At 31.7% G+C, this 25,847-nt stretch overlaps 1 protein-coding gene across 4 annotated transcripts in view; it reads right to left on the bottom strand.

Annotated features, from left to right (window-relative positions):
- LOC139484824 (probable protein phosphatase 2C T23F11.1) overlaps window positions 1–25,318 on the bottom strand; it is a 32,097-nt gene extending 6,779 nt beyond the window's left edge. For 2 of the 4 annotated variants that reach the window (XM_071268812.1, XM_071268810.1), the window contains exons 1-7: window positions 25,004–25,141; window positions 19,214–19,323; window positions 18,397–18,480; window positions 8,812–8,877; window positions 8,248–8,387; window positions 4,871–5,012; window positions 4,129–4,212 (exon numbers count right to left, since the gene is read on the bottom strand). In XM_071268812.1, the coding sequence (XP_071124913.1) occupies window positions 4,129–4,212; window positions 4,871–5,012; window positions 8,248–8,387; window positions 8,812–8,877; window positions 18,397–18,480; window positions 19,214–19,316 (619 nt within the window). In that variant the 5' untranslated portion in view covers window positions 19,317–19,323; window positions 25,004–25,141. Of the gene's footprint in view, window positions 1–4,128; window positions 4,213–4,870; window positions 5,013–8,247; window positions 8,388–8,811; window positions 8,878–18,396; window positions 18,481–19,213; window positions 19,324–25,003; window positions 25,142–25,208 lie in introns of those variants that run through there. The other 2 variants (XM_071268814.1, XM_071268811.1) reach the window with 2 other exon arrangements.
- Between the last annotated feature and the right edge of the window lie 529 nt (window positions 25,319–25,847).

The raw sequence follows: 25,847 nt of genomic DNA, 5'->3' as shown, positions 1-25,847 counted from the left end.
TAACTATTTCTCTTTACTTGATGTCTACATTATATATATAATTACAGAATGATAAGTACAAGATCAGATTTGTGTTCTGTTCCTGTTTACTTCCTTTTTAAGAGATGTAATGTCACAGATATTGCATAAATGAGCAAATAACAGGTATGTTCTAATACTTGTCATGGGAGATAATCAACCAAATTTGTATACATGATTTTATTACTTCCCCTGGGCAGTTACCTGGCCCAAGACCACAATTAATGACCCCGCTTTTCGTTGTTCACGAATATAGTTCCTTTTAATTAGAGTGTATTTTTCCTTAATTTTTTTTCTTTCCTTTCCTCACTCATTCCTTAAATCTTTTTGGGTGGAAATGAAAGAAGAGAGGTCAAATAAATTTTTGGAGGTTGTATTTTAACTGAATTTGATATGGAATGAGTGATTAGGTCAAGTGCAAAAAGGTGATATTTACAGTTTTCGGAACATCTCTTGACTTGTCAATAGGGGTATGGATGTGTATTGGCTAAATTCGTAAAAGTGATTGCTTCAATCTTTCTGAATTTTGGATATATATTTGGACTAGGACAATACATTACACACACAAAAAATTGGACAAAAGTGCATGGTGCAATTTTTTTAATGATGCAAAAGGTTATAAAGAACTGATAGAGGAATTAATTGTGGTCTGTGGCCTAAGAGGTGCATTTCAGCAAATTTAGAATTTTTACTTTGGCATCTTTTCTGAATGATCTATTGGTATTGATTTGTCAAACTATATGAGAAGAAATGATTTTCACTTTCATTTGATAGAAATTTTGTGAAAAAGTCACTTTTCAGGTTAAATGCCTAAAATGTAGCTTTTTCACTTTTTTCACTATTTTTTCAAAAACAGCATGCTTAATTTCTCTCTGACAGTTTTTTTCTGATATCTATTTGTGTTTGTGGTATTTATTTCAGTTGTTTAACTTATTTGTGAACTCTGAACACAAAAAAAAGTAGATAAAAACATAAAAAGAGTGCAAAATGTGCTGTTTTAATAGTCTAAGTCTAACGGTCAGTATACGCAGCAGGTGAAATGTGAAGTTCTATGCACTTAAAAGTTTTATTCCAAAACAGATTGCACTGAACCTACATCAAAAACACTTATTACTGGTTGCTTAACCATTTCTGTTTCACAGACTACCTTTACTTTCTTCTGTTGGAAAGCTAGTGGTTTAAATATTGGCCTTTTGAGGCTGACATTTCATTCAGTTTTTAAACAGTAAAGTTAATAACCTTTGCATCAGACCATACTGTCTGCATATATAGTTGAAAGTGACAGTCTTGTTACATCCAGGCTCCATGTTTTATCATATCTGAGCACAGATTTTAGCAAAAAGAAGTATATCTCCATCTCCCATATCATTTATATGCTTTTAAATATGCAAATGTGGGGAACGGCCTAAACTGGCAATCTGTTTTTTTAAGCATAACATTGCTAAAGACCATTTTATCCACATGCGTTATGCTATTTGAAACTTATATTTCCATCAAAAGTACATTTATAACCTGTTAAAGTTTGTTTGATAACTTAACAACTTCAGAAAATTGTGGTAAGTGAAAAATATTACATTTGATATAAGGCCTCACCCTAATTGAAAACCTCTATTTTTTGGCACAGGCTCATATAAAATTAACTTCTGGCCATTTTGCATAAGTCTGATACATGAAATATGCTTTCTGTTGCTTTAAATAGATGTTAACTTATACATAGAGACATTAAAAAGTGTTAGTTTTGGTATCTTTTGGTTTTTAGAAGCTCAAATTTGATAGTTTTAATTGTTCTAATTCAACGCCACAATTCAGCACCCAAAATTCAGATATAAAAAATGCCACATTTTTTTTATTTGGTATCATATGGCTTTGAAACTTTGTAACCTGTTTTATAATATACTAAGCTTGAATCATGCCAAGTTTTATTAGAATTGGTCAAGTTTTAGGCCCCTAATAGGCCCAAGACCACAATTAATGACCCCGCTTTTCGTTGTTCACGAATATAGTTCCTTTTAATTAGTGTATTTTTCCTTAATTTTTTTTCTTTCCTTTCCTCACTCATTCCTTAAATCTTTTTGGGTGGAAATGAAAGAAGAGAGGTCAAATAAATTTTTAGAGGTTGTATTTTAACTGATTTTGATATGGAATGAGTGATTAGGTCAAGTGCAAAAAGGTGATATTTACAGTTTTCGGAACATCTCTTGACTTGTCAATAGGGGTATGGATGTGTATTGGCTAAATTTGTAAAAGTGATTGCTTCAATCTTTCTGAATTTTGGATATATATTTGGACTAGGACAATACATTACACACACAAAAAATTGGACAAAAGTGCATGGTGCAATTTTTTTAATGATGCAAAAGGTTATAAAGAACTGATAGAGGAATTAATTGTGGTCTGTGGCCACCTCTGCAGTCCTGAGTGTACCATCAGCCCAGTAGCTTCTACTTGATTATGTACTAGCATTAAAATATGGATATAGATTGTGTTTTTAAGACTTAAAATTTGCTGCCACAAAATTTTGGAAAAAATCTAAAACTAAAATATATCTCCCTCATGCAAATCTGATTCCTTGCCCAGCTTTGGCCACACCTTTGATCCTCTTTCATGATATAACTCTGTATTTTTAATAAGGTTTATTAAGTATTTTGGTCTCACTCTCAACCATCACTAAAGAGGCATTCACTAGCAAAATGCTCATCTGGTCCCGAAAAATTAATCAAAATAATGTAATCCTATATCAAGACATTATGAATTGGCACCTCATTCTCACTTTTTAGTGCTTGCATTCTACTTTTTCAATTTTATTTTATCAAATCTGAACATTAATTGGACTAAAACAGAGATCAGCAACTTATTATAATGGACAGGGCTTTCCCTTGAAATTGAAGTAGAAGGCTCAATTAAAATTATAGGCGGCTGTAACATGCATTCGGCGAAGCCGGACGCCCACCAAGCTGTAAGCTTGGTGCCTTATGGCAGGGGGTTTGGGGGCCGCTTAAGGCCCCCAGAAGCTCTGGCATAAATAGAGCAAAATCCTGCATTCTCGTAATCTCCTGGCACCTAATTTCATCTTTCAAATGACCATTTTTTATGTATGAAATTAAAGAAAAAAAAAAATCTCAAAGAAATATATTTTTTTTATGTTATAGTTTTTTATTTTTATTACCTTATGCTTAAAATTCATTTACTTTTAAAGGAGTTTTATTTATATAATAATTCGGTTTGTTAGAAATCTTGATCGATTTATTTTGCATAACTACGTGCATTTGTAAACAAATGACCCCCCTTTTCTCTATAAAGACTGTTACACTTATCTAAATCGTACAATTATTTCTCAAGCATTGACAGAAAATTGATATATCGTCTGATTTTCGCTTTTTTTGTATACTGTTCAATAAGTCGGATACATAAATCATTTGGAAATGTTATTTATTTGAGGTCGAGTCGACAATATTCTACTTTCGTTTTTGACCTTGATTCTCTGAACACCACGTGGGTTTTGAAAAATGAACTTCAAAAGATACTGTTTTCCAGATTCTGAAAAATATGATCTACTATATTTTCTTTCATTTGACTGCTATTATTCCATAATATAAGATTGTCATCCTATCTGATTGTCTTCACGTTTTAAAAGCCAAAAAAAAAGCCAACGAGTTAATGACCATCGGAACATCTCTATTGTTATCGTTCAATGACTACCGGAACGTCTCTCTTGTTATCTTTGAAAAGAAACAATGCATTCTGACTTTAAATAGACAACCAACCAGTGACCTGAATACATATGAACTATATTTAGCCCAAGGTAAACACTGACTTTTCATCCTTGTTTATCGTGACCGCGAATTTGCGACAATACATCTCTTGGCTGCCTGTAAACATTTGAAAAAGATATTTTTGTCTTTTTGAATTTATATTTTTGTCAGTGAAGTAGCCGGCACTTGAAGCCACCGCAAACGGCGGATTTCTGCCGGCTACCGGCTTCAATGGAAAGCCCTGAATGGATATATTAAACTGAAATATATTAAACTGAAATATATTAAATAAGTTTTGTTTAATTACACTACTAGTTCATGGTACCACAACTGTTTTGAAAAGTATCTATATACATACCAGTTACTATTTGTTCCTCTGGTCTTTTGGTTTCATTTTTCTTGAATACAAAATCTCCTAATGCTCTTGATAAAGCTAAATTACCTTTAAATATAGGATATTGTAAATGAGTATTTTTTTTTTATACAAATGAGAATATTAGATTAAACCCCATTACTATTCCTTTCCTCATACGAGAACCAATTCTATATACTGAGTTTTCAATAAACACTTATCATGCTTATGGAATTGTTGTTCGTCTTATAATTCAGTAAGAGTAATGTATTTGTTTTTAATTTACTTACATTTAAAAACAATAAAAAACATTATCTTAAGAATGCAAAGCTAAAACATTTTCTTCACTCTTTTACATTTAAAACATAAAATACAATTAGTAATTGTTTTGGCAGGGAGATAAATTTTGCTCAAATGTGTACACAGGGAGATTGAAAATTACTGCAATAAATCAAATCCTACTCAATTTTGTAAAATAAAAAGACACTTCAAAAAGGAAACCAATAATTCTTCAATTCTTGTTCAAACTAAAACCTCATATTCTCAAACACAATCATTGTTTTCTACATTTCTTAAACTAAACTTTTCAATGTAACATGATAAATATGTTTGATCTTTTAAAAAAAAATAAGGTCGGACAAAATTTATGTGCATATCAATATATATCATATCTCTAATTCTAACATTTCAAAGTTAATCACATATAAAATAAAATTCTTTAAAAAAAAATATTTGATGTTTCTACTACCATTGACTCTGTTGAATTCCACAAAGCCCCCAGCTGCTGTTATACGTCGAGCCTCTAACTCATTACTTGGTTTATGATCATACGATAATTGTTCAACAACACCTCGTACACTGGCTACTGCACGAGAATCGCCAACGTTTCCCTGAAATAACAATTATTTTTTTTTATGCAATCACAAAATGACAATTCACAATCTGCATTGTTCTAAGAGAGTTAATAAGGTGTTCATTTTGATATCAAAACTAAATGTATCACATTTTTGTTAAACTTTTGCATTTGCCATATTCATAATAAGATGTCAAAGCTACAGACTAATTTTGAAAAAATAAGTAATCAAACACCTAAATATAAAAAAATAGGATTTTATTTGTGTATTAAACATCCTGCCAAAGTGAAGCCTATCTAATTGTCCAAATTTCTTGAATTTGATGATAATACATTATTAGATCTTTATCAGTTGCACAAAATTGATATCAGGGAATGACATCAATGGATATAACAGAAATGAAATCTTACAAAGGAGTAGGTCCAGTAAGCATGGTAAGACCCTTATTGGCCCCAAAATATAGCAGTTTTACAACATTGTTAAAATGTAAACTTTTAGCTTTTTATTTGAAAAAAGAATGCTTCTGATACCTGCATAAATATGGGCTGTTTTTTTACAATACAATGCACATATAGCGGGTATAAGCATCATTAAGTCATGATAAATTACTGAAATCTTCACAATTTTAGCATTTTAGTTAAATTTTAAACAGTTTCCGTCTTAAATGAAAGTGGCCGCATCTGTGTTCATCCTCAACCTTTGTATATGTTATGTCATATATGTATTATCATCAAATACAACTTACATTTCAATATTAAGAATGAACTCAAATGCGGCCACTTTCATTTAAGACAGAAACCGTCTAAAATTTAACTAAAATGCTAAAATTGTTGACAAAAACAATCTGAAAAGTGACATTTTTTGGCATATTTGATAGATTTTTTCCATTTAAGCTTCAATCAGAGTGTTGTTAATGACTAAATCAGTTAAAATCTTTCTAATTGAATCAATTGAAATAGACACTTAATGTTTATAAAGTGTCCAAAATCTTTCGTTAGATGAACCTGAAATTTGAGGCCAAAATCAGCCCTTACCAGACCTACTCCTTTTCTGTGTTGAAATCACCTAAAAGCAGAAGGATTTCAATTTTTAAAGCTACTGGTGGAAGAGAGTTTGAAAATTAGGGCATGCTGGAAGAATCAATTGTATGGGACCAAATCTGCAAAGTATCTGTTAACTATCAAATCATAATAGACCTTTGTATTTAAGGCATCTGGACATATCTTGTTTGAAATACACGCTCAAATATCTTGCCTGCTTTACTCTTGTTTAAAGTCTTAATTAAGAAGGTTTTACTACAAGTATTATAAACAAAGCATCATCGTTGATTCATGTTAATTGCGGGTCGAGAAAAGATGAACCTTACATGGATCCCACATACTTAATGTACATGTACAGTTATCCTATTACTCATAAGTAAGAATTCACATGACCAAAAGGTTTCTGAACAGTCACTTTTTCATGAATAAAAGGTCATGGACAAATGATATATGACAGACAGAGGGTTTGTAACATTTTTAAGGCATCTATATAAAAGAGGGACGAAAGATAATGTGTTCCAAGTACACAGATGCCCCATCCGCACTATCATTTTCTAAAAAAGTTCATCGGAAGGTACCAAGACCTTGTTGATAAATATTCTGTATCAACTTCACAAATAATACATGATGGTCTTGATGTATAGATTCTGCGTACTGATGTTGTTTATCATCTTAACAACGTGTTTTAAAGTTCTTTCATTTGTCTTTGTTCTATTATCAATATTACTTTTACTGTTGGATTGTTCTGTGTGATATCCATTTGACGTGGCTCTGTACTTATACATCTCGTCAATGTGTTTGTATTGTCTTTCAATTTTTGGTGTTGTGCTTTGTATATGCGACTTTTTGTATTTCTTTGGTTCTTATAACGTGACTCTGTACTTTAAAAGATCCCATCAGTATGATATTGTTCTAGTTTATGTGATTATGATATATTTCTATTATGAATTACAAAATACGTTGAACCATTAACGTCAAAATCATAGTGGAATTTACTACATTGTATTTGTGGATTCTTATAAATTCTGTATAACTTTTGGACTATTTTCAATCTCGGCCTATTTCTGAAATTTATTCTTGCATACTTTTGATTTTTTAACCCTATATGCTAACATTGCCTATGTAAATTTTAAAATTGATTGTATGCACATTGAATGACAAATTTATGTGACGTATAAAATTTTCTGATGTCAGACACTCAATTCAATGAATGTGTTTGTAGATAGATGTTTTTGTTTTCTGTTAAATTGTTCCTTTTAAAATTGTTATACGATGATGACTGATAGTGGAATTAACTATTTGTGGATTCTTATAAATTCTATATACAACTTTTGGACTATTTTCAATCTCGGTCTATTTCTGATATTTATTCTTACATACTTTTGATTTATTAACCCTACATGCTAACATTGCCTATGTAAATTTTAAAATTGTTTGCATGCACATTGAACGACAAATTTAAGTGACATATTAAAAAAAAATTCTGACGTCAGACACACAAATCAATGAATGTGTTCGTAGATAGATGTTTTTGTGTTCTGTTAAATTGTCCCTTTTAAAATTGTTATAGGATGATGACTGATGTACCCATATTTTTACCATTTTATTTATTGTGTCTGTTTAGTTTACTCATCAATGTAAATATAACGGAATTTGACGAGACTGTCATCAAAGTGAGAGGGTTAGCGCTATAAAACCAGGTTTAATCCACCATTTTCTACATTTGAAAATGCCTGTACCAAGTCAGAAATATGACAGTTCTTGTCCATTCGTTTTTGATGCGTTTTGTTATTTGATTTTGCCATGTGTTTACATGGTTTATGGACTTTTCGAATTGATTTTCCTCTAAGTTCAGTATTTTTGTGATCTTACTTTTTTCTATGTTCAGTGGACTGTGAAAATGGGGTAAAATTTCTAATTTGGCATTAAAAATCAGAAAGATCATATCATGGGGAACATGTGTACTAAGTTTGGACTTCAACTTCATCAAAAACTTCCTCAACCAAAAACTTTAACCTGAAGCGGGACAGACGGACGAACGGATTGATGAAAGAACAAACAGACTTACAGACCAGAAAACAAAATGCCCATAAATGGGGCATAAAAAGCATCTAGGTCTTCTACCTTCTGAAAGCTTTATACAAGTAGCACATGCAGTTGCAGCTGTTTTAGCATCCTTAATAAGTTATGTCTTGTATTCGCTGACTGTCTTTTAAGACTTGTTAACTTACACAGTAAATATCACTGCCTTTAAGGATAGCTATCACAGCTGTTGTTCCTGCCAACTCATCTTTCATTAACTCATCTTTCATCATTTCTTCATCCAGAGCTAAAAAGCCCCTTCGTATTGAGTCACTTATGTTTCCCTGAGCTGGAAAGAGAACAGACATTATGAACTAATATTAGCTCAGTATACACTCATCATGCTAAACTTCTATCTAATGATCATGACCACATAGCAAATGTTTCAGTTCTGCAGAACTAACCATTTATCAGGTATATAAAACTTAATATGACTAAAAAAATAATAATGTCAAATAATAGCTACTGTAGTCCTTATCTTTTGTCTTGCACTTTTTTCACATTTTTTCACATTTAGTTACACTGTACTATGATTCTGTAGTCAGAATATATACAAGAACACTGGTGTGTCAAAACTGAACTCAAAAATTCTTGAAGGCTAATATCTTAATGATTATATGAAAATATTAATAATTTATACAATAACTCCTAATTGGTCTGTAAAAAAATAAGAAAAGGTTCTTAAAATATGTTTTTCCTTTCTGTGTACTTACAATAATAAGGTTGTGCTAATATTTTCTTATGTAAGTGTAGGCTTGCGTACTGAGCAACTCTGGCACCTGTAAAAAAATATAACAAAACTTTAAAGACTTTATGCATCCCTTTTAACATGTTTACTCATGACTGTAGATTAAGAAATAATGTTGCAAATTTATTGTTGTGAATTTTGAAGAATGGACTAAAATGCAAGATTAATTAAATTAGGATTTCAGGAAAATCCTCAGACAGTTGTATGTACTAGATATCAGAATGCATATTTTTTTATTATTGCGATAATCTTTCAGTCCCATTAATAGCATTAATCAAAGTGCTTGTAAGCACTGAAGGGTAAATATTGCTTAAATTTATCAGAGGGAAGTAAAATTAAATATAGCATTGGTTGCAGGTGATTCAACTACAATTCTGGACAATGGGAGATAACTCCAATGACACAATGACATCATTTTTATTTTTAGAACAGATATTATATAATTATATTCTTGCAACTTGCAAAAGTTATGTAATTTTTTTTGACAGGTGTATTATCATTTTGTGACTTGAATATCTGATAAAATTGAGAAAGGAAATGGGGAATGTGCCAAAGAGACAACAACTCGACCATAGAGAAGACAACAGCAAAAGGTCACCAACAGGTCTTCAATATAACAAGATTTCCGCACCCGGAGGCGTCCTTCAGGTGGCCCCTAAACCATTGTAAACAAATATATACTAGTTCAGTGATAATGAATGCCATACTAAACTCCAAATTGTACACAAGAAACTAAAAGTTAAAATAATACAAGACAAAAAAGGCCAGAGGCTCCTGACTTGGGACAGGCGCAAAAATGCGGCGGGGTTAAACATGCATACATTACATTGAAAATATTTCTGGATAGGATTTATAGAATGTTTTAATCAATGCGCATATTTTGTGTATATCTAAAAGGTAGTGATAAGCCTTGAAAGATTTAGAGATCAAGTCAGTAACAGGGTTTTAAATTTTGCAATGCAATCTTTATCCAATAAAAAATATCAATAATTTCTAAATTTTTAGTAATTAAAAAGATCTGTCCTTGAACTATCACATTTATTTTCCTTTCATGCTTTTAAGGATCATTCAATTCTTATATTTCATGATATTTTAATTTCAGATTGAGAAACAAACTAAAGGATCATAATGGAGAAAAAAAATCCTACCCCACCTCTTTAAAAGAATCACTTCATCTTTTGTCCTCATTAAGCTTTAGATATTACATCATTACATGATGAGGCATGTAAGTTATACTACAGGTGTTTTAACTAAGATGATAGGAATATCAGTGTCAGGTTATCCATTATAGAGAAAGTACATCCTACTTTGTAATTTAATTAGCTTCATACAAAATGTCTACACCTGCAAATACATCAACACTTCCATCTTTACTGAAATCTGGTTTACATGATGTATGATGTATGCATGGTATGATGGATATGATCCTACCTGTGTTTAATTCTTATATAAGAATGTTAAAGTTTTTAAATCTATACTCTAGTTATCGGCAGTCGATTGGGAACCTTTACTTTCTAATTACAAGTAAAGACCTTTTACTATAAAATGTGTTAACAATAATGAGGACAGCATGGTAAAGAAATGGCCACAGTATTAATTAGATATTGATTTATCTTTTCAGTGTGATATAAACTCATTAAAGCTCTGGTTTCTCTACAACAAATTACTACCTAAGCATGAAATATACTTCATTTGTACTTATTCATAAGCATGATAAGTATCATTTTGCTAAGAAGTTTAAAAAAAAAAAAATTTATACAAAAATAATATGAACAGCTTTCACACTTTTGCAGAGAAGTTTAACTTTTCATGATCACTACCGTACATTTTAGGAAAAAATATATATTGAAAGACATTATGAAGCTTCAAAATTAAAAAAAACATTGATTATGTTTCATGTGTTTTAAATTATCAAATCACATGAATGTATTGCTATAAATAGAATTATTATGTTGTCATACACTCATTCACAGATATTTTCACATATGCAGTTACCTTAATTACAAGACCTCTCATTAAAGAATGAAAACAAACTTATACTGGAAAGTAAATAGTAACAATTGTTTAGTAAAGTCACTTTCGAGAAAACTTCAGCAACAAACTTGAAAGTTTTAAAATCAGCTTGCCATCAACAACCACTGAATGAAATATTATTTGTCGATAACACTTTGTAAATTGGTAATAATATTAGAAAAATGTGTTAACAGGACTTAGTTTAGTATATACATGCATTCATTGACTAAATAATTTTGATAATATTCAAATTAAGAGAAACTTGTTTCATATGAATTTAAATATCATATGGTCACGATCAGTTTCAAAACATTGTGAAATGTCATGAACATTATGAATGAACCTTTCTTTGTGATTAGATCTAATGCCGGTAATGGTAAATTTGTATACATCCCAAGGATAATTGTGTCCACTTATTTCATAGGACCAGCCTTTTAAAAGCACTAACACTGATTCCAGTTGAGGAGAAAATTGTATCAGATGTTTTTTTTTCAGCCAGATGAGTTAGAATAAAGTAACTATTTCCATAACATGCCTGTGAAAACCTATGGCTATGCTACTAGAATATCCTATGGCTTAACTTTAAATTCTACAGTCTTTACAATTAACTGAAAGTCCTACCACATTGCTGGTTTGTAAAATTGCTTTTAGGCTTGTTAATTTTTTTTCTACAAGCCCACAGAATCCAACTTAAATTTTCCATAAATTGAGCTTTTTGCTTGTGGACTCAAAAGTTAAGCGTGAAGGCTGATTCTATTTTCTTTATATGCTTTTGTATGTTTAAGTTGTTTCACAATTTTTTGGTCAATACCCATGTTTGCATGCTTAAAAGTCTTACTACAAATATCTGTTTCTGTTTTTGGTTTAACATGTACAATTGAACTGTGTTGTATGGTAACAAATGTTGACATTTTAGGAAGGTCTCACAAGTTATTTTTAAATATTTTCTTTAACATGTTTAACCAGATGCTCCGCAGGGCGCAGCTTTATACGACCGCAGAGGTTGAACCCTGAACGGTTGGGGCAAGTATGGACACAACATTCAAGCTGGATTCAGCTCTAAATTTGGATTGTGATTAAATAGTTGACACAGCATAGGTTTCTGACACAGAATGAATGTGTTCTAATGAACTTAAAATTTTTGTTTTCTCTTAGAGCAATTCACTATGCTGTTGAATATTAATCCTCTCAAAAAAATGTTTGAAGAAATTTTCTTTTTTATTTATGAAATTTAAAATGAGAAAAATTGAACCCAATTATTTTAATCACATCCCCCTTTCCCTTATTCCAAAACTAATCTCAATTAAAATTTCTAATGGAGTTTGCAACAATAACTACTCATTTAAATACATCATAAAATATTAATATGTAAAAAAACTGCTTGTTATCACTGAATGGTAAAGATTATTTTAATTTATCAGTTGGTAGTAAAAAGTGAATATACATAATTTAGCTGATCTGTAACAATAACATCTTCATGCCTTATATATCATGTACTGCAGTACGCCGCTAGATTAAAACTGACGTGGAAAGGTAACACACGGCCAGCAAAAGCTCTTTTTTTGAGAGCCCAGGTGGTCGTGTGGTCTAGCGGGACGGCTGCAGTGCAGGCGATTTGGTGTCACGATATCACAGTAGCATGGGTTCGAATCCCGGCGAGGGAAGAACCAAAAATTTGCGAAAGCAAATTTACAGATCTAACATTGTTGGGTTGATGTTTAGACGAGTTGTATATACATTGTATATTGTATATAACAAAGATTTAAGTTGATTCTGGACAAAGAAAGATAACTCCAATTAAAAAAAAATCTTGCTATTGCACAATATTTTGCAATTAGATATTTCTTGCTTACTATTCTTGACAAAGAAAGATAACTCTAATTAAAAAAAAATTTGCTATTTCACAATATTGTGCAATTAGATATTTCTTGCCATTGCGCAATACTGTGCAATTGAAAAGACTTGCTATTGCACAATACTTAATATAATTATTTTAGATCCTGATTTGGACCAACTTGAAAACTGGGCCCATAATAAAAAATCTAAGTACATTTTTGGATTCAGCATATCATAGAACCCCAAGATTTCAATTTTTGTTAAAATCAGACTAAGTTTAATTTTGGACCCTTTGGACTTTAGTGTAGACCAATTTGAAAACAGGACCAAAAATGAAGAATCTACATACACAGTTAGATTTGGTATATCAAAGAACCCCATTTATTCAATTTTTGATGAAATCAAACAAAGTTTAATTTTGGACCCCGATTTGGACCAACTTGAAAACTGGGCCAATAATCAAGAATCTAAGTACATTTTAGATTCAGCATATCAAAGAACCTAACCGATTCATTTTTTGTCAAAATCAAACTAAGTTTAATTTTGGACCCTTTGGACCTTAATGTAGACCAATTTGAAAACAGGACCAAAAGTTAAGAATCTACATACACAGTCATGACAGTTAGAATCGGCATATCAAAGAACCCCAATTATTCAATTTTGATGAAATCAAACAAAGTTTAATTTTGGACCCTTTGGGCCCCTTATTCTGTTGGGACCAAAACTCCCAAAATCAATACCAACCTTCCTTTTATGGTCATAAACCTTGTGTTTAAATTTCATAGATTTCTATTTACTTATACTAACGTTATGGTGCGAAAACCAAGAAAAATGCTTATTTGGGTCCCTTTTTGGCCCCTAATTCCTAAACTGTTGGGACCTAAACTCCAAAAATCAATACCAACCTTCCTTTTGTAGTCATTAACATTGTGTTTAAATTTCATTGATTTCTATTTACTTAAACTAAAGTTATTGTGTGAAAACCAAGAATAATGCTTATTTGGGCCCTTTTTTGGCCCCTAATTCCTAAACTGTTGAAACCAAAACTCCCAAAATCAATCCCAACCGTTCTTTTGTGGTCATAAACCTTGTGTTTAAATTTCATAGATTTCTATTTACTTATACTAACGTTATGGTGCGAAAACCAAGAAAAATGCTTATTTGGGTCCCTTTTTGGCCCCTAATTCCTAAACTGTTGGGACCTAAACTCCCAAAATCAATACCAACCTTCCTTTTGTAGTCATTAACATTGTGTTTAAATTTCATTGATTTCTATTTACTTAAACTAAAGTTATTGTGTGAAAACCAAGAATAATGCTTATTTGGGCCCTTTTTTGGCCCCTAATTCCTAAACTGTTGAAACCAAAACTCCCAAAATCAATCCCAACCGTTCTTTTGTGGTCATAAACCTTGTGTCAAAATTTCATAGATTTCTATTAACTTAAACTAAAGTTATAGTGCGAAAACCAAGAAAACGCTTATTTGGGCCCTTTTTGGCCCGTAATTCCTAAAATATTGGGACCAAAACTCCCAAAATCTATACCAACCTTCCTTTTGTGGTCATAAACCTTGTGTTAAAATTTCATAGATTTCCATTCACTTTTACTAAAGTTAGAGTGCGAAAACTAAAAGTATTCGGACGACGACGCAGACGACGACGCCAACATGATAGCAATATACGACGAAAATTTTTTCAAATTTTGCGGTCGTATAAAAATAACTGTTAACCTATTAACCTTCTAAATACATATGTTCTAGAAAAGTTGTGCAGAGGAGACTACAAATGTCAAGTTATTATCTCGTATGAACAGGAACTTATGATACTTTTTATAGTGTTCAGGATAAGGCTCATCACTGAACACTTCATACAAATGTCATATTGACCATCAAAACGAAGGGTTTTATTTTTATCTCATGTCAACCCACTATAATTGATATATAAAAAAGAAGATGAGGTATGATTGCCAATGAGACAACCGTCCACAAGAGACTAAAATGACCAATAAATTAACAACTATAGGTCACTGTACGGCCTTCAACATGAGCAAAGCCCACACTGCATAGTCAGCTATAAAAGGCCCAGAAATAACAATGTAAAACAATTCAAACGAAAAACTAACGGCCTTATTTATATAAAAAATTGAAAGAAAAACAAATATGCCCTTTCCCAATCATCAATTTACTGTCTTCTATTTATCATGCTCATAATACTCCCTATGCCATGGAAACTCTCAGGTATTAACTTTAACTGTATATTTGAATTTCATCTTTTTTTTCAGAAGAAAACACTTACAAAGATTTGCTATAATGATTTACCTGTTTAAGTTTATATATATCTTAACATATTGATTTTTCAATAGTCCTTTTCTAACAGTTTGTCATTATTAGAAAAGTTTCATTACGAATATTGAAAAGCCTAATATGTACTTGGTATTCTAGATGAATTATCATTAGTAACAATGATGCAAACTAAATCAATATTTCAATTATAGGATAAATAAAAATGTACAAGAATACCAAACTCTTACAACTTATCAAATACAGCATCGCTCATTAAGCAACAAAAAATAATATTGCAAAACTAATCATAGTAATATCAGTACATTCTATACACTTGTTACATTCATGAGAGATATGTGTCAGATTACTTCTTTTATCATGTTTATAGGAAACCCCAAAAAAACAATGAAATGGTAGATAATTATTAGTCTTTTAACATGTTAGTTTTTTAAGTGTTTAAATCCAATTTTAAGTAATGTTTCTAATAAAAGAACAGAGTTTCAATAGCAATGTCTTGTGCTTTGCACATATTTTATCTTAAAGAGCACTAACTACAGCATCAGTACATGAACTAAAAAGATTTTTTTTTCTCTAATTTTTTACATTTATATTTTTTGTGTTTTAACTCATTCGCCCCCAAGACATTTTTGGAAAATCAGGCATTTTCGAAAATTTGCAAACATATGCAAATTATATGCAAATGAGCAAACTCCTGATGCTGTAACTGATGCTCATCTATTAAACTACTTATTGGGATTTGGGGGCGGATGGCATGGGTGGGGGGTGGGGTGGGAGGTGTTTTATTTTCTCGTGGGTTTCAGTCTTCACGCTGAACTGCTTAATCTACAGGCCCGCAGCTCAATTTTTGAAAATTTTTAGTTAGATTCTGTTGGCCTGTAGGTCTGATTTTTACAGGCCTGAGAGCAATTTTACCAGCCTGGGCTGCCTGGGCTGCCACTCGTCGTGAAGACTGGGGTTTGAACCCACCCCCAGTGAAAAATGGTAATTTTCCGTCTATTTTCCGATTTCAAAACGACCTTAAGAGGTGAACACTGACACGACTGTGTTTTTTTGTCATTCAAGTATTACCCTATAGTTACAGTAGTCCATTCATGCTAGCTGGGAGTATATTGGACTTCAGTGTCTTGCTTGGGATTTATTATTGTCAAGTCAGATCTGCCTAAATGTCCGTTTTTATGGATTTTTGACAAAACGGTGACCTAGATTTTACAGACTAGATTCCTATTGGCCATATTATACCTCGTTGTGTTCCTATACCACCTATGCATGCATATATGATAATAGTTTTTACCAACAGTCACTTCCAGTTACGTAGTGGCCATCAAAAGATGCCCACCCCCACCTGATTTTGGCTACTTTTCATGTTTTTCCGATTTTGAACTCTTAAACGGCTTCCAAAGTGCCATATTTTCATGAACAGACATCTGAGAAGAGTTGATGGACCATGAACTGCTTGGTTGAAGTCCCTGCTATCATGACAGTTCAGCTGGGGCAGTTCAAAAAAAGTATGGAGGGTCATACGGGCCATCAAAAAATGGTTGTCGCCATCACGCCTACAGGCGGGATTGGGGGTTAAAGGGTTAAGCAAGTGCTGCTATTGGGCTATTTCGTGGCGGCCAGTTTTTATTGATGAATGAAGCCAAATACAGGAAGAAAACCACCAACCTTCAATAGGAAAACTGACAATCCTAGTCAATTAAGAATGGAGTTGAGTGCACCTGTGGTGTTCGACCTCACAACCTCAGTGTTGACTGGCTAGTGATTACATTAGTTACTACTTAAACCACTTGGCAACCTAGGCCCCTCAATATCTTTGAGAAAGAAGGACTTGACAGCAAATGTAATGGTATTTCTGATATATTTAATTTTAAATATTTCCAAGAGCCATTTATGTATAATTCTTTGAAATTTTTTTGATTGGAACAGATTTTCCAAATCATCCAAAACATTGCTTATATAAACTCTTGTTAAAATTTGATAAAAATCGGGCAAAAATTGTACACATGAAAGCGCTTTTAATGCAATTTTCCATAGAATTAATATTTCCAAGGGGAACTTGAAAAAAAATAATTGATAGGTACCGATTTAAAAAAAAAAAAAAAAAAAAAAAAGAAAAAAAAAAAAAAAAGAAAAAAAAGAAAAAAAAAAAAAAGGTACTGATTTTTGAACGTCCAATATTACACATGTTTACATTGCTGATATAAACTTATAATACAAGTTTCATAAATCTTACAAGAAATGTACACATGAGGGCACCAACAATGCAATTTTTCATGTAATTAAACTATTTCAAAGGGACATAACTCTATTAAAAATTGATGATAGGCACTGATTTTTTAAAATGTTCAAGTCATTGCTCGATACTCCCATTTTTTCCAAGTCTCCTGCATCTGTCTTGCAGGGGACAAACATGTGCATATATATATATCATGTATATAAGAACAAGATCAAATATACACCAAAAGTTTGAATATAATAAATACTCAATATACCGGTAAGAGAGGAACAGAATTCCAATGTTCTGGATTGCACATGTGCTATCTATCAAAGGTGCAAGGGCAATAACTAGAAAACCTTTTTTTTTGTTCTTTAAAACAAATATAGGTCATCGTATGGCCTTCAACAATGAAAAAAGCCCATACTGCTGAGTCAGTCATAGAAGGCCCCAAAATGACAAATGTAAAACAATTTCAGCAAGAAAACTTAGGGCCAAATATTTTATATCAATGTACAAAATAATGAACAAAAAGAAATATGAGAAACAGCAAAAACTGACAACCACCTAATTCATGAAATTACAGGCTCCTGACTTGGGACAGGAACATTAATAATTTGACAGGGTCATCCAATGTATACGCTATACATGTAGGTGAAAACATTTCATATCTTGACCTGTATTCTGTCAACTCATGTCAAAAGAGCTTATATTTGGAATTTCTATGGATAATATATATGCTAATTATATTCCCTGGCAGTGTCCCCTTACAATGCATGCAATGTTAGGCTTATTTATATTTAATTAGGACACAGACAAAGAATGTTTGAGTCCATAATCTTCTTGAAGTTCAAACTATAAATTATACTTCAGGACTTCTCTGATTTCAACATCAATTACCATTCTAATCTCACTTTTTGTTAACAAGGTCAATTATATGTGCTCATATATCCCCCATGCAAATCTCCAACCAGATTCCAGAAAATGCAAATAACAAATGAACATACATGACACTAGGAACATCTGCCAGTAAGCTATGGCTATGGGACTCCCAAAGCAGTCAATGCAATACAAGATTAAAACCAAACAGAATGGGTAAAAAAATTCTACCGGTAAGTCATTTTTCAGTTATCCCCATAACTAGCATGATTAGTAAAAGTTATCAATAAGTGAATAGTTACATACCTCCATGTCCATCATAGACACCAAAGAAGTGTGTATCTTTATCTCCTGGCATTGACAGTAATTCTGTGTGGGCATCTTCCATATCTGATTATGTTAAGGAAACAAATAGCACTTCTTCTATAAACATAGACATAAGTAACTCAACATAAAAGGTTCACCTCCAAAATTGACTTGCTAAATCCTAAATAATCTTACGGGTTTAGGTCTGCCTACTCTAGATCTTTACTTTACCAGTAGGAATTGACAGTGAGGGATAGTCTATAATTGTACATGCCATACATTGTATGAACCAATGAAATACAAAATTTAACTCATTCTGATTGAATATATATACATTACAACAATTACAATTTCAAGTTCACAAGAACTTTCAAAAGTCAAGAGTGTGGACAGTCATATAATGAAATTATATTCAAATATGGTGAAGTAAAATACTACACAATGCTAAAAGATATTTTTAGTTACATGGTGTGTTAGTGATCTAATAAGATATATATGGGGTCAGTAAATTCCATGTACAGGCCCCATAAATATCGTATCAGCTCACTAGCACACTGTGTAACACATTTATCTTATTAGTGAGGTAGGATCAATGCATTTGAATTGGGACATATGGTTGGATCCCCCTTTTCATCCTTGGTTGGGAACACCCTCTTTTAAAAATAGCTGGATCCTCCCCTGCAGGAGTTCAATAGATTTACTAACATTGCAACAAAATTCTGCCAATAAAACATACCTGTGTATCTGCAATACAAGAATGTATTATATATATATAATAAATACATGTCCATGTAGTCATAAACATGATAAAGGATACTTATTCTCCATCCCTGCATACATGAAGAGCCAACTTTAGCAAATGAATTCTGACATGTTGCTGTTAACTTTGTCGTTACAGGTTCAGACAAAGTCTGACCCATTGTTTATCTGAAAAATTAAAACAATGTTATTTCATAAGTATAATCACAGTGAAATGTGTGCAGTTAAAAATGAGGAACAAATATAAAGCAAGAAAGTATGTACAAATGTACATTGACATCATGGACATGCAAAAATTCAAAGAATCCTTTGATCTTTCATAGTCATAATAGATCTCAAACATTTTCATAAATTTGTACAGTCAATAAATACACAAAAGTAATCAAAGAGCTGATAGCTCTGAAGTGGAAGAAGGTGAATAAAAGGTAACTTGAATTACCATAAAAGCAGCCCCACTTACCCAGGCTGCTTTGTTCCATTATCTTTAAAATGCATTTTTTTTTCTTCAAACAAGAAAAGGTCATAAGTACATGGATTTCCCATCCGTACAATCATTTTCTATGTTCAGTTGACTATGAAAATTAGGTAAAATCTTTAATTTGGCAGTAATTAAGAAGATCATATCAAGAGGAACACATGTGTACTAAGTTTCAAGTTGATTGGATTTCAACTTCATCAAAAACTACCTCGACCATAAACTTTATAACCAGAAGCAGGACGGACGGACAGACTAGAAAACATAATGCCCATAAATGGAGCATTAAAATAGCAAGACTTGTTACATACCTGTCAACTTTTGAAAGTTCCCATATGGGTTTTTACTGGACAAAAAAAACAATTTTAAAGGTTACAATTTTTAGCGACGTATTTTGCAAGATCTGGATTGTCTAGAAAAAGTGTCATATTTGTATGATGAACTTACATGCCTTTTCCTTAAGTCTGGTTGCATGATTCTAGTTATATATTAAATCGGAAGAAAAAATATACATGAAGCTAGCAGACAAGGGTTTATTTTCCAAATTAAGAATATTAGATGCTTGTTGAAATTTCCAATTTTGAATTATGCAGATGGACCTTTAACAGGTTGGGAACAACACTCCAAATGAGGGTAACCTAACTGGAAGATCATCACAACCCACTGTAAAAAATGAGCACAAAAAAAGTCATTTATATTCATATTATTTGATGAAACTTTTCCCCAAGAACTATGCATCTATTAAGTACTGAATGGTCAAAACATCATGTTTTTTTATTGACATAAATTTTGTCGTAAATGTAACCAAATGATGTAGAAATTGTGTTTTTTCTTCAAATTTCCATCAAATTGTAATGTTTATAGTTCCCTTATTGCCTCTCTATAAAATAATAAGAAGAATCTGTTTCTTGTTTTGTCTTGTTTTGTTTTTGACAAATGATTGTTCACTGCTTGCAAATGAATCATTATATTATATATCTTATCTGTATATATTTTTGTTCATGTCTCCATCTCCTTATCATTTGTAAATGTATAGACAAATAAGAAAGAAATAAGCTCCACATGTATATTTGCAACATCGTAAATTAATTTAAAAAAATAGCATACACTAACACTAGTACTGCATGGATTTTAAGCATTATGAAAGTCATATTTGTAGAAAGCTTATTAAAAAAGACTTAAAAACAGTGTAAAATGTCTTGCTATTTCTTAGCTTACACAATAAAATCTAATTTGTACTAACATTTACAAATTTAAATTTCAAGATTTTACTAGGAATTAATCTATCTACTAGACCTTTTATTAGTCTAGTTGCACATATTGTTATTGACTTCTAATCAGTTGTCAACAAATTTAGCATATAAACTTCAATTTAATCCTTGAAAGGAGGTCTAGATTGCTAAAATAATTTATAAATTTTAATTTTTTTATTTGTCCAAAATCATTTAAATTCATTTAATCAACATCCTTTTATGATTATTTGATTAAAATATTAATCATTTATAGTCTTTTTACAATTTACATTTTTAAAAGCAAAATAACTGAAAACAGGATAAAACAAAGGGAAGTAACAAAAAAGTATTTCAATATTCCCAATACACATCGTTTTGATAACACAACGGCAGTTAGCCGGAGGTAAACATCGTTGATTACCAGTATGTTTGACACCCAAGCTGTCAAGTGAAGCCATATAATTATACATCTTCTTTGATGTTCAGGTAAAATTTAACACAGGTGTCAATTACACCCGTACAGTAGTAAGAAATGATCAAATATGGCGTCTGAAAAGTTTCATACACGGGAGTTTTTTCTCCTTAACGGAAGGTTCACATGTATGTTACGAAGGGCATCTAATTCACATGACAAAGGAAAACCATGAATAAAGACAACACTTTATATATCCTTTTATTTATATAAAAACAAAATCTTCTTGTATGCAGGATTGCAAATTCGTAACTTCAAGGGCGAACTTCTAAACAGGGCGAGTTGTCCCAATACCAAATTCACGCATGCGTAATACAAATATCTACAGTTAAAACATCCTGTTACAAGTAAACAAATAACGTTCATGTGGATGAGATGAAATCTAATAATTTACATAAATAAAAGGGTCATATTTACGATAGTGATTGTTTTACAATCATAATTTAGAAATTAAATGATTCAGATGCCTAATCATGTGTAAAAATCGGTGTCAGGAATCTAAGTTGTTTTGAAATTGTAATACACGAAATGAATGCGGCATACGGAGACTCAATGCAAATGGTCGGCCCCTTAAGTCTTCAGAAGACTTGACGTCTTCTTCCACTAAAAATCATGACAACTATGTAATATAATCAAGTGATCTTACATATACATGTATAGGGTATTTAAAAAAAATGATGACTTTCCTTTAAACCTCTGGTCAGTCTCTTGTATGATACTACATATACATATAATAAATATATTTGTGATGTTTTTATGTTTGATAATATATTATGATCAGTTGGTTCTTACTACAAAAGATTGTAGCAGTATATATGTGCTCTATACAAAAAATAATGTCCCAAAAAGTGCCTCAAAATGTCACGAGTGTAACGCTTTCAGTGTGACATTCACAAGAAAGCATGTGCATTCATTGACAATCTAAAATAAATAAGGGCAGATACAATACCAAACAAATTCGCTCATCAAACTATTTTATATTGACTATGATTTCTTGTTCAATTTTTCCTACTATTTACATTCTTATAAACAGTATAAGGCACGTAAAATAAGTTTGTGTAAAAAATAAAATGTAAGTAAAAGTCAATATGTTGCCAGAAAATGTCTTTGTAAGCAAAATAACATGTTTATACGCATCTTTCATGTTTTATATTTTTTGTTTAGTGTCATACATTTAGCTTGGCAAAGGTGCATCCAGATGACCCAGCAGTTTTACTACTGGAATACTATATGGTGACCTATAGTCAGGGGTAATACTCGTACAAGTTATTTTTATTAACTTGAAGAGGTAAAAAAACCAAACTTATATATAGGTAATTTATAATGTTTGGATAATCTACCCTTAATTTTCTAAAAAATTTACTTGTATATATATAGAAGTAATTTTTTTTTACAACCCCACAAAAGTTCTCAAGTTTTGAAATGTAAAAACATGCCTTTAATGATTGGTACCAAGTTGACTCATAATTTTTTATTAGAGCTCAATGTTTCCTCTCATTAATTCAACAAGGAAACTGATCGCGCAGAGATCTTTTAAAAGGAGGCTTGCGGGTACAAAAATTTCAGCAAAAAATCAAACATTTGTTTTTTCAATACAAATTTTATTTATTACACAATTAGTTATTACTTTATGATATGGTACAAGAATCACCAAAAAGAATCGGTGACCTATATTTTTATTATTGTTTTCAAATAAGCTGTACATGCTGTACATAAACTACATAATTGTAAAATCTAAGCGATTTCTGTAATTTAGTTCTTTTTTTATTTCGATATTATCTTTATTTCTCCTATAAGTTCAACAGAAAAAAAGGACATTAACAAAAATGTATGCTTCTTTCAGAGGCAGATTGTGAGCTTAAATGAACGGTGACCCCATTTTTTTATTTAATTTTTCTATGAAGTATATGATCATGATGATAAAGTTCATTTATAAAAAAATATAGCGAAATCCTATATTAGAAAAAAACAAGAATGTGTCCACAGTACACGGATGCCCCACTCGCACTATCATTTTCTATGTTTAGTGGACCGTGAAATTGGAATAAATTCTCTAATTTGGCATTAAAATTAGAATGATCTTATCAAAGGGAACATGTATACTAAGTTTCAAGTTGATTGGACTTCAACTTCATCAAAAACTACCTTGACCAAAAACTTTAATCTGAAGCGGGACAGACGGACGAAGGAACGGACAGACGAACAGACGGACGCACAGACCAGAAAACATAATGCCCCTCTACTATCGTAGGTGGGGCATAAAAATGATTTATACCCGCGAGCCCCCTTAAGTAGTTGCGCAAGGCCTTCAAAAATTGCTCCTTGAGGGCTTGTAAATGACCAGTGTTCTAAAGATAACAGACAAATGGGATTTTCCTTGTCCATTAAATTACACTTAAATGAATAGTAAAGACATCTGCAAAGGGCAGACAATTAAAAATTATATTTAATCAAAGAAATCCAAAGAATTTAAGAAAAGAAGATAGGATGACTTTTTCACTTATATACAATGTAAGTAAAAAAATCTTAATGTCTAAGGGACATAACTTAGCCATTTTTTTTTACCTATACAAGTAAATAAAATTCACTTACACAAGTATTAAAATTTACTTCTTCAAGGAAATAAAAATTACTAGTACAAGTAGACCCCTGACTGACCTATTAATGTTAATTTATGTGTCATTTGGTCTCTTGTGGAGAGTTGTCTCATCAGTCAGGGGACTTATTTAAATGAGTCATTTTCTAAATCACTGATTCAAGTAATATTATGTCCAGAAAGGTTGGAAGTAAGAGTTGTCTTTCTTTAATAATTACCTACATTGTATTTTTAAAAGTAGTACAAATTAATCACTAGAATAAGTGATTTAATCTTATTGTAGCTTTAAATATAGAATTCTAATGTTCCAGGGACTAATTATGTTGCTAAAATTATCAGAACCAACATCTGTGCTGATAGGATGACCGGGTCATGTGAGATGACAAGATGCTTCATTTTAGGAGTATAAAATATTTTTTTTAACCAAACTCGGTAAAATTTTAACGGACTGCAGGAAGGTGTCAAAGCAAAAATTTAAAATAGCCTTTCAAGAGGTAATGCCCTATACCGTCACACGATCATTTTCAGCTACCGTTAGCGTCAAATTAGTTTTACTGTGATTCGTCTAATGTCTCAAATATTTATTGTTACCGTTATTTTTGGGAGAAAAAAAAGAGTGATTCATCAAATTCAGCGGATTTTTTTATCGGCTAAAAGAAGGTGTACATTTTATCGTCATGCACTTAAAATTACCGTTTACGTCATTTGGCAAGAATTTTTACCGTTATACATCATGAATGTACCTCCATTACTTAGTAACCCTCTTCCAAGACCTCATAATTAATTGGACTAGGTCCTGAATAACTCATTGACCTTCACTTACCAATGGCAATAACTTAAAGACAGTTACAATCATTAAGGTAAAGACAGCTTAAGCAGTCTCGTGGACAACATTTGTATTCACTCAATCGAGTAAGTCATTGAACATAAAAACATGCCTTGGCCGCAGCAAATCGTACACACGACAAGCACGAGCGAGCCAGTACTGGCAGTAGAGTATATTACACTACTCAAAGAAGTCAAATGTGTTTATTTATGTTTTTATGTTGCACAGAAGACGATACAAAACTTACTTTGTATACTTAATTAGTGATTACATTAATATGATGTGAATTAAGGGAATTTTCCACTAAAACAATGTTGGCATTACTGTTGTGCTGTTTCTATTTTCATTTAATTTCCCCTTTGGCGATTTACCGTTCTAAACGTAAACATTCCGCCAACGGCTATTTCAAGCATGACCCGTTTAGGAATATCAAGACATTTCTTTGTACTTACTTTGAACAGCTAAGAGAATATTTATAAAAAAAAGTTTTATTTGTTAATTAAAGTCTTCGGGTAAAATTTGACAGTTTATTTCCATTTGCGCACGAATATTATATTTATAATTCAGTAAACTGGATGACGGAGTAGCCCAGTATTGATTCTGGCATGTAACTGAAGTACTAATTTTGCGTTCCCTATTGTTAATTTTCCCTTTATGGATCGTGACGTTCCTTTGGCACCATATTACGGTGTTTATATTTCTTTGAACGACAAACAACAAAATCATTTTACTCGCGTAGTGGTATTAACCATATACAGAGACATAGATACACATATATATACACATGTCTCTGCCATATATGCATTCATAAAAATTCTGAATAATTTTAAATCTCGGTCTATTTTGAAATTAATTCTAAAATAACTTTAACTCTGCATACAACCATTCCCCATGTGAAATTATAATTGTTTTGAATACAAATACAAATATTTTATTGGCACAAACAAAATTACAATAATACACCTTATCGCTATATATGTCTGCCATTACTGGATATCACACAGGTTCCCGTAAAATCTTAACGTCATAAAACAAAATATTTGACGCTACAATAGAAAAGTGACTGTTGTATGCGTCAAAAGTTCAAGCGG

Source organism: Mytilus edulis, chromosome 8, assembly GCF_963676685.1.
Source record: "Mytilus edulis chromosome 8, xbMytEdul2.2, whole genome shotgun sequence".
NCBI lineage: Eukaryota > Metazoa > Mollusca > Bivalvia > Mytilida > Mytilidae > Mytilus > Mytilus edulis.
This window is presented reverse-complemented; position numbering and strand designations above follow the sequence as displayed.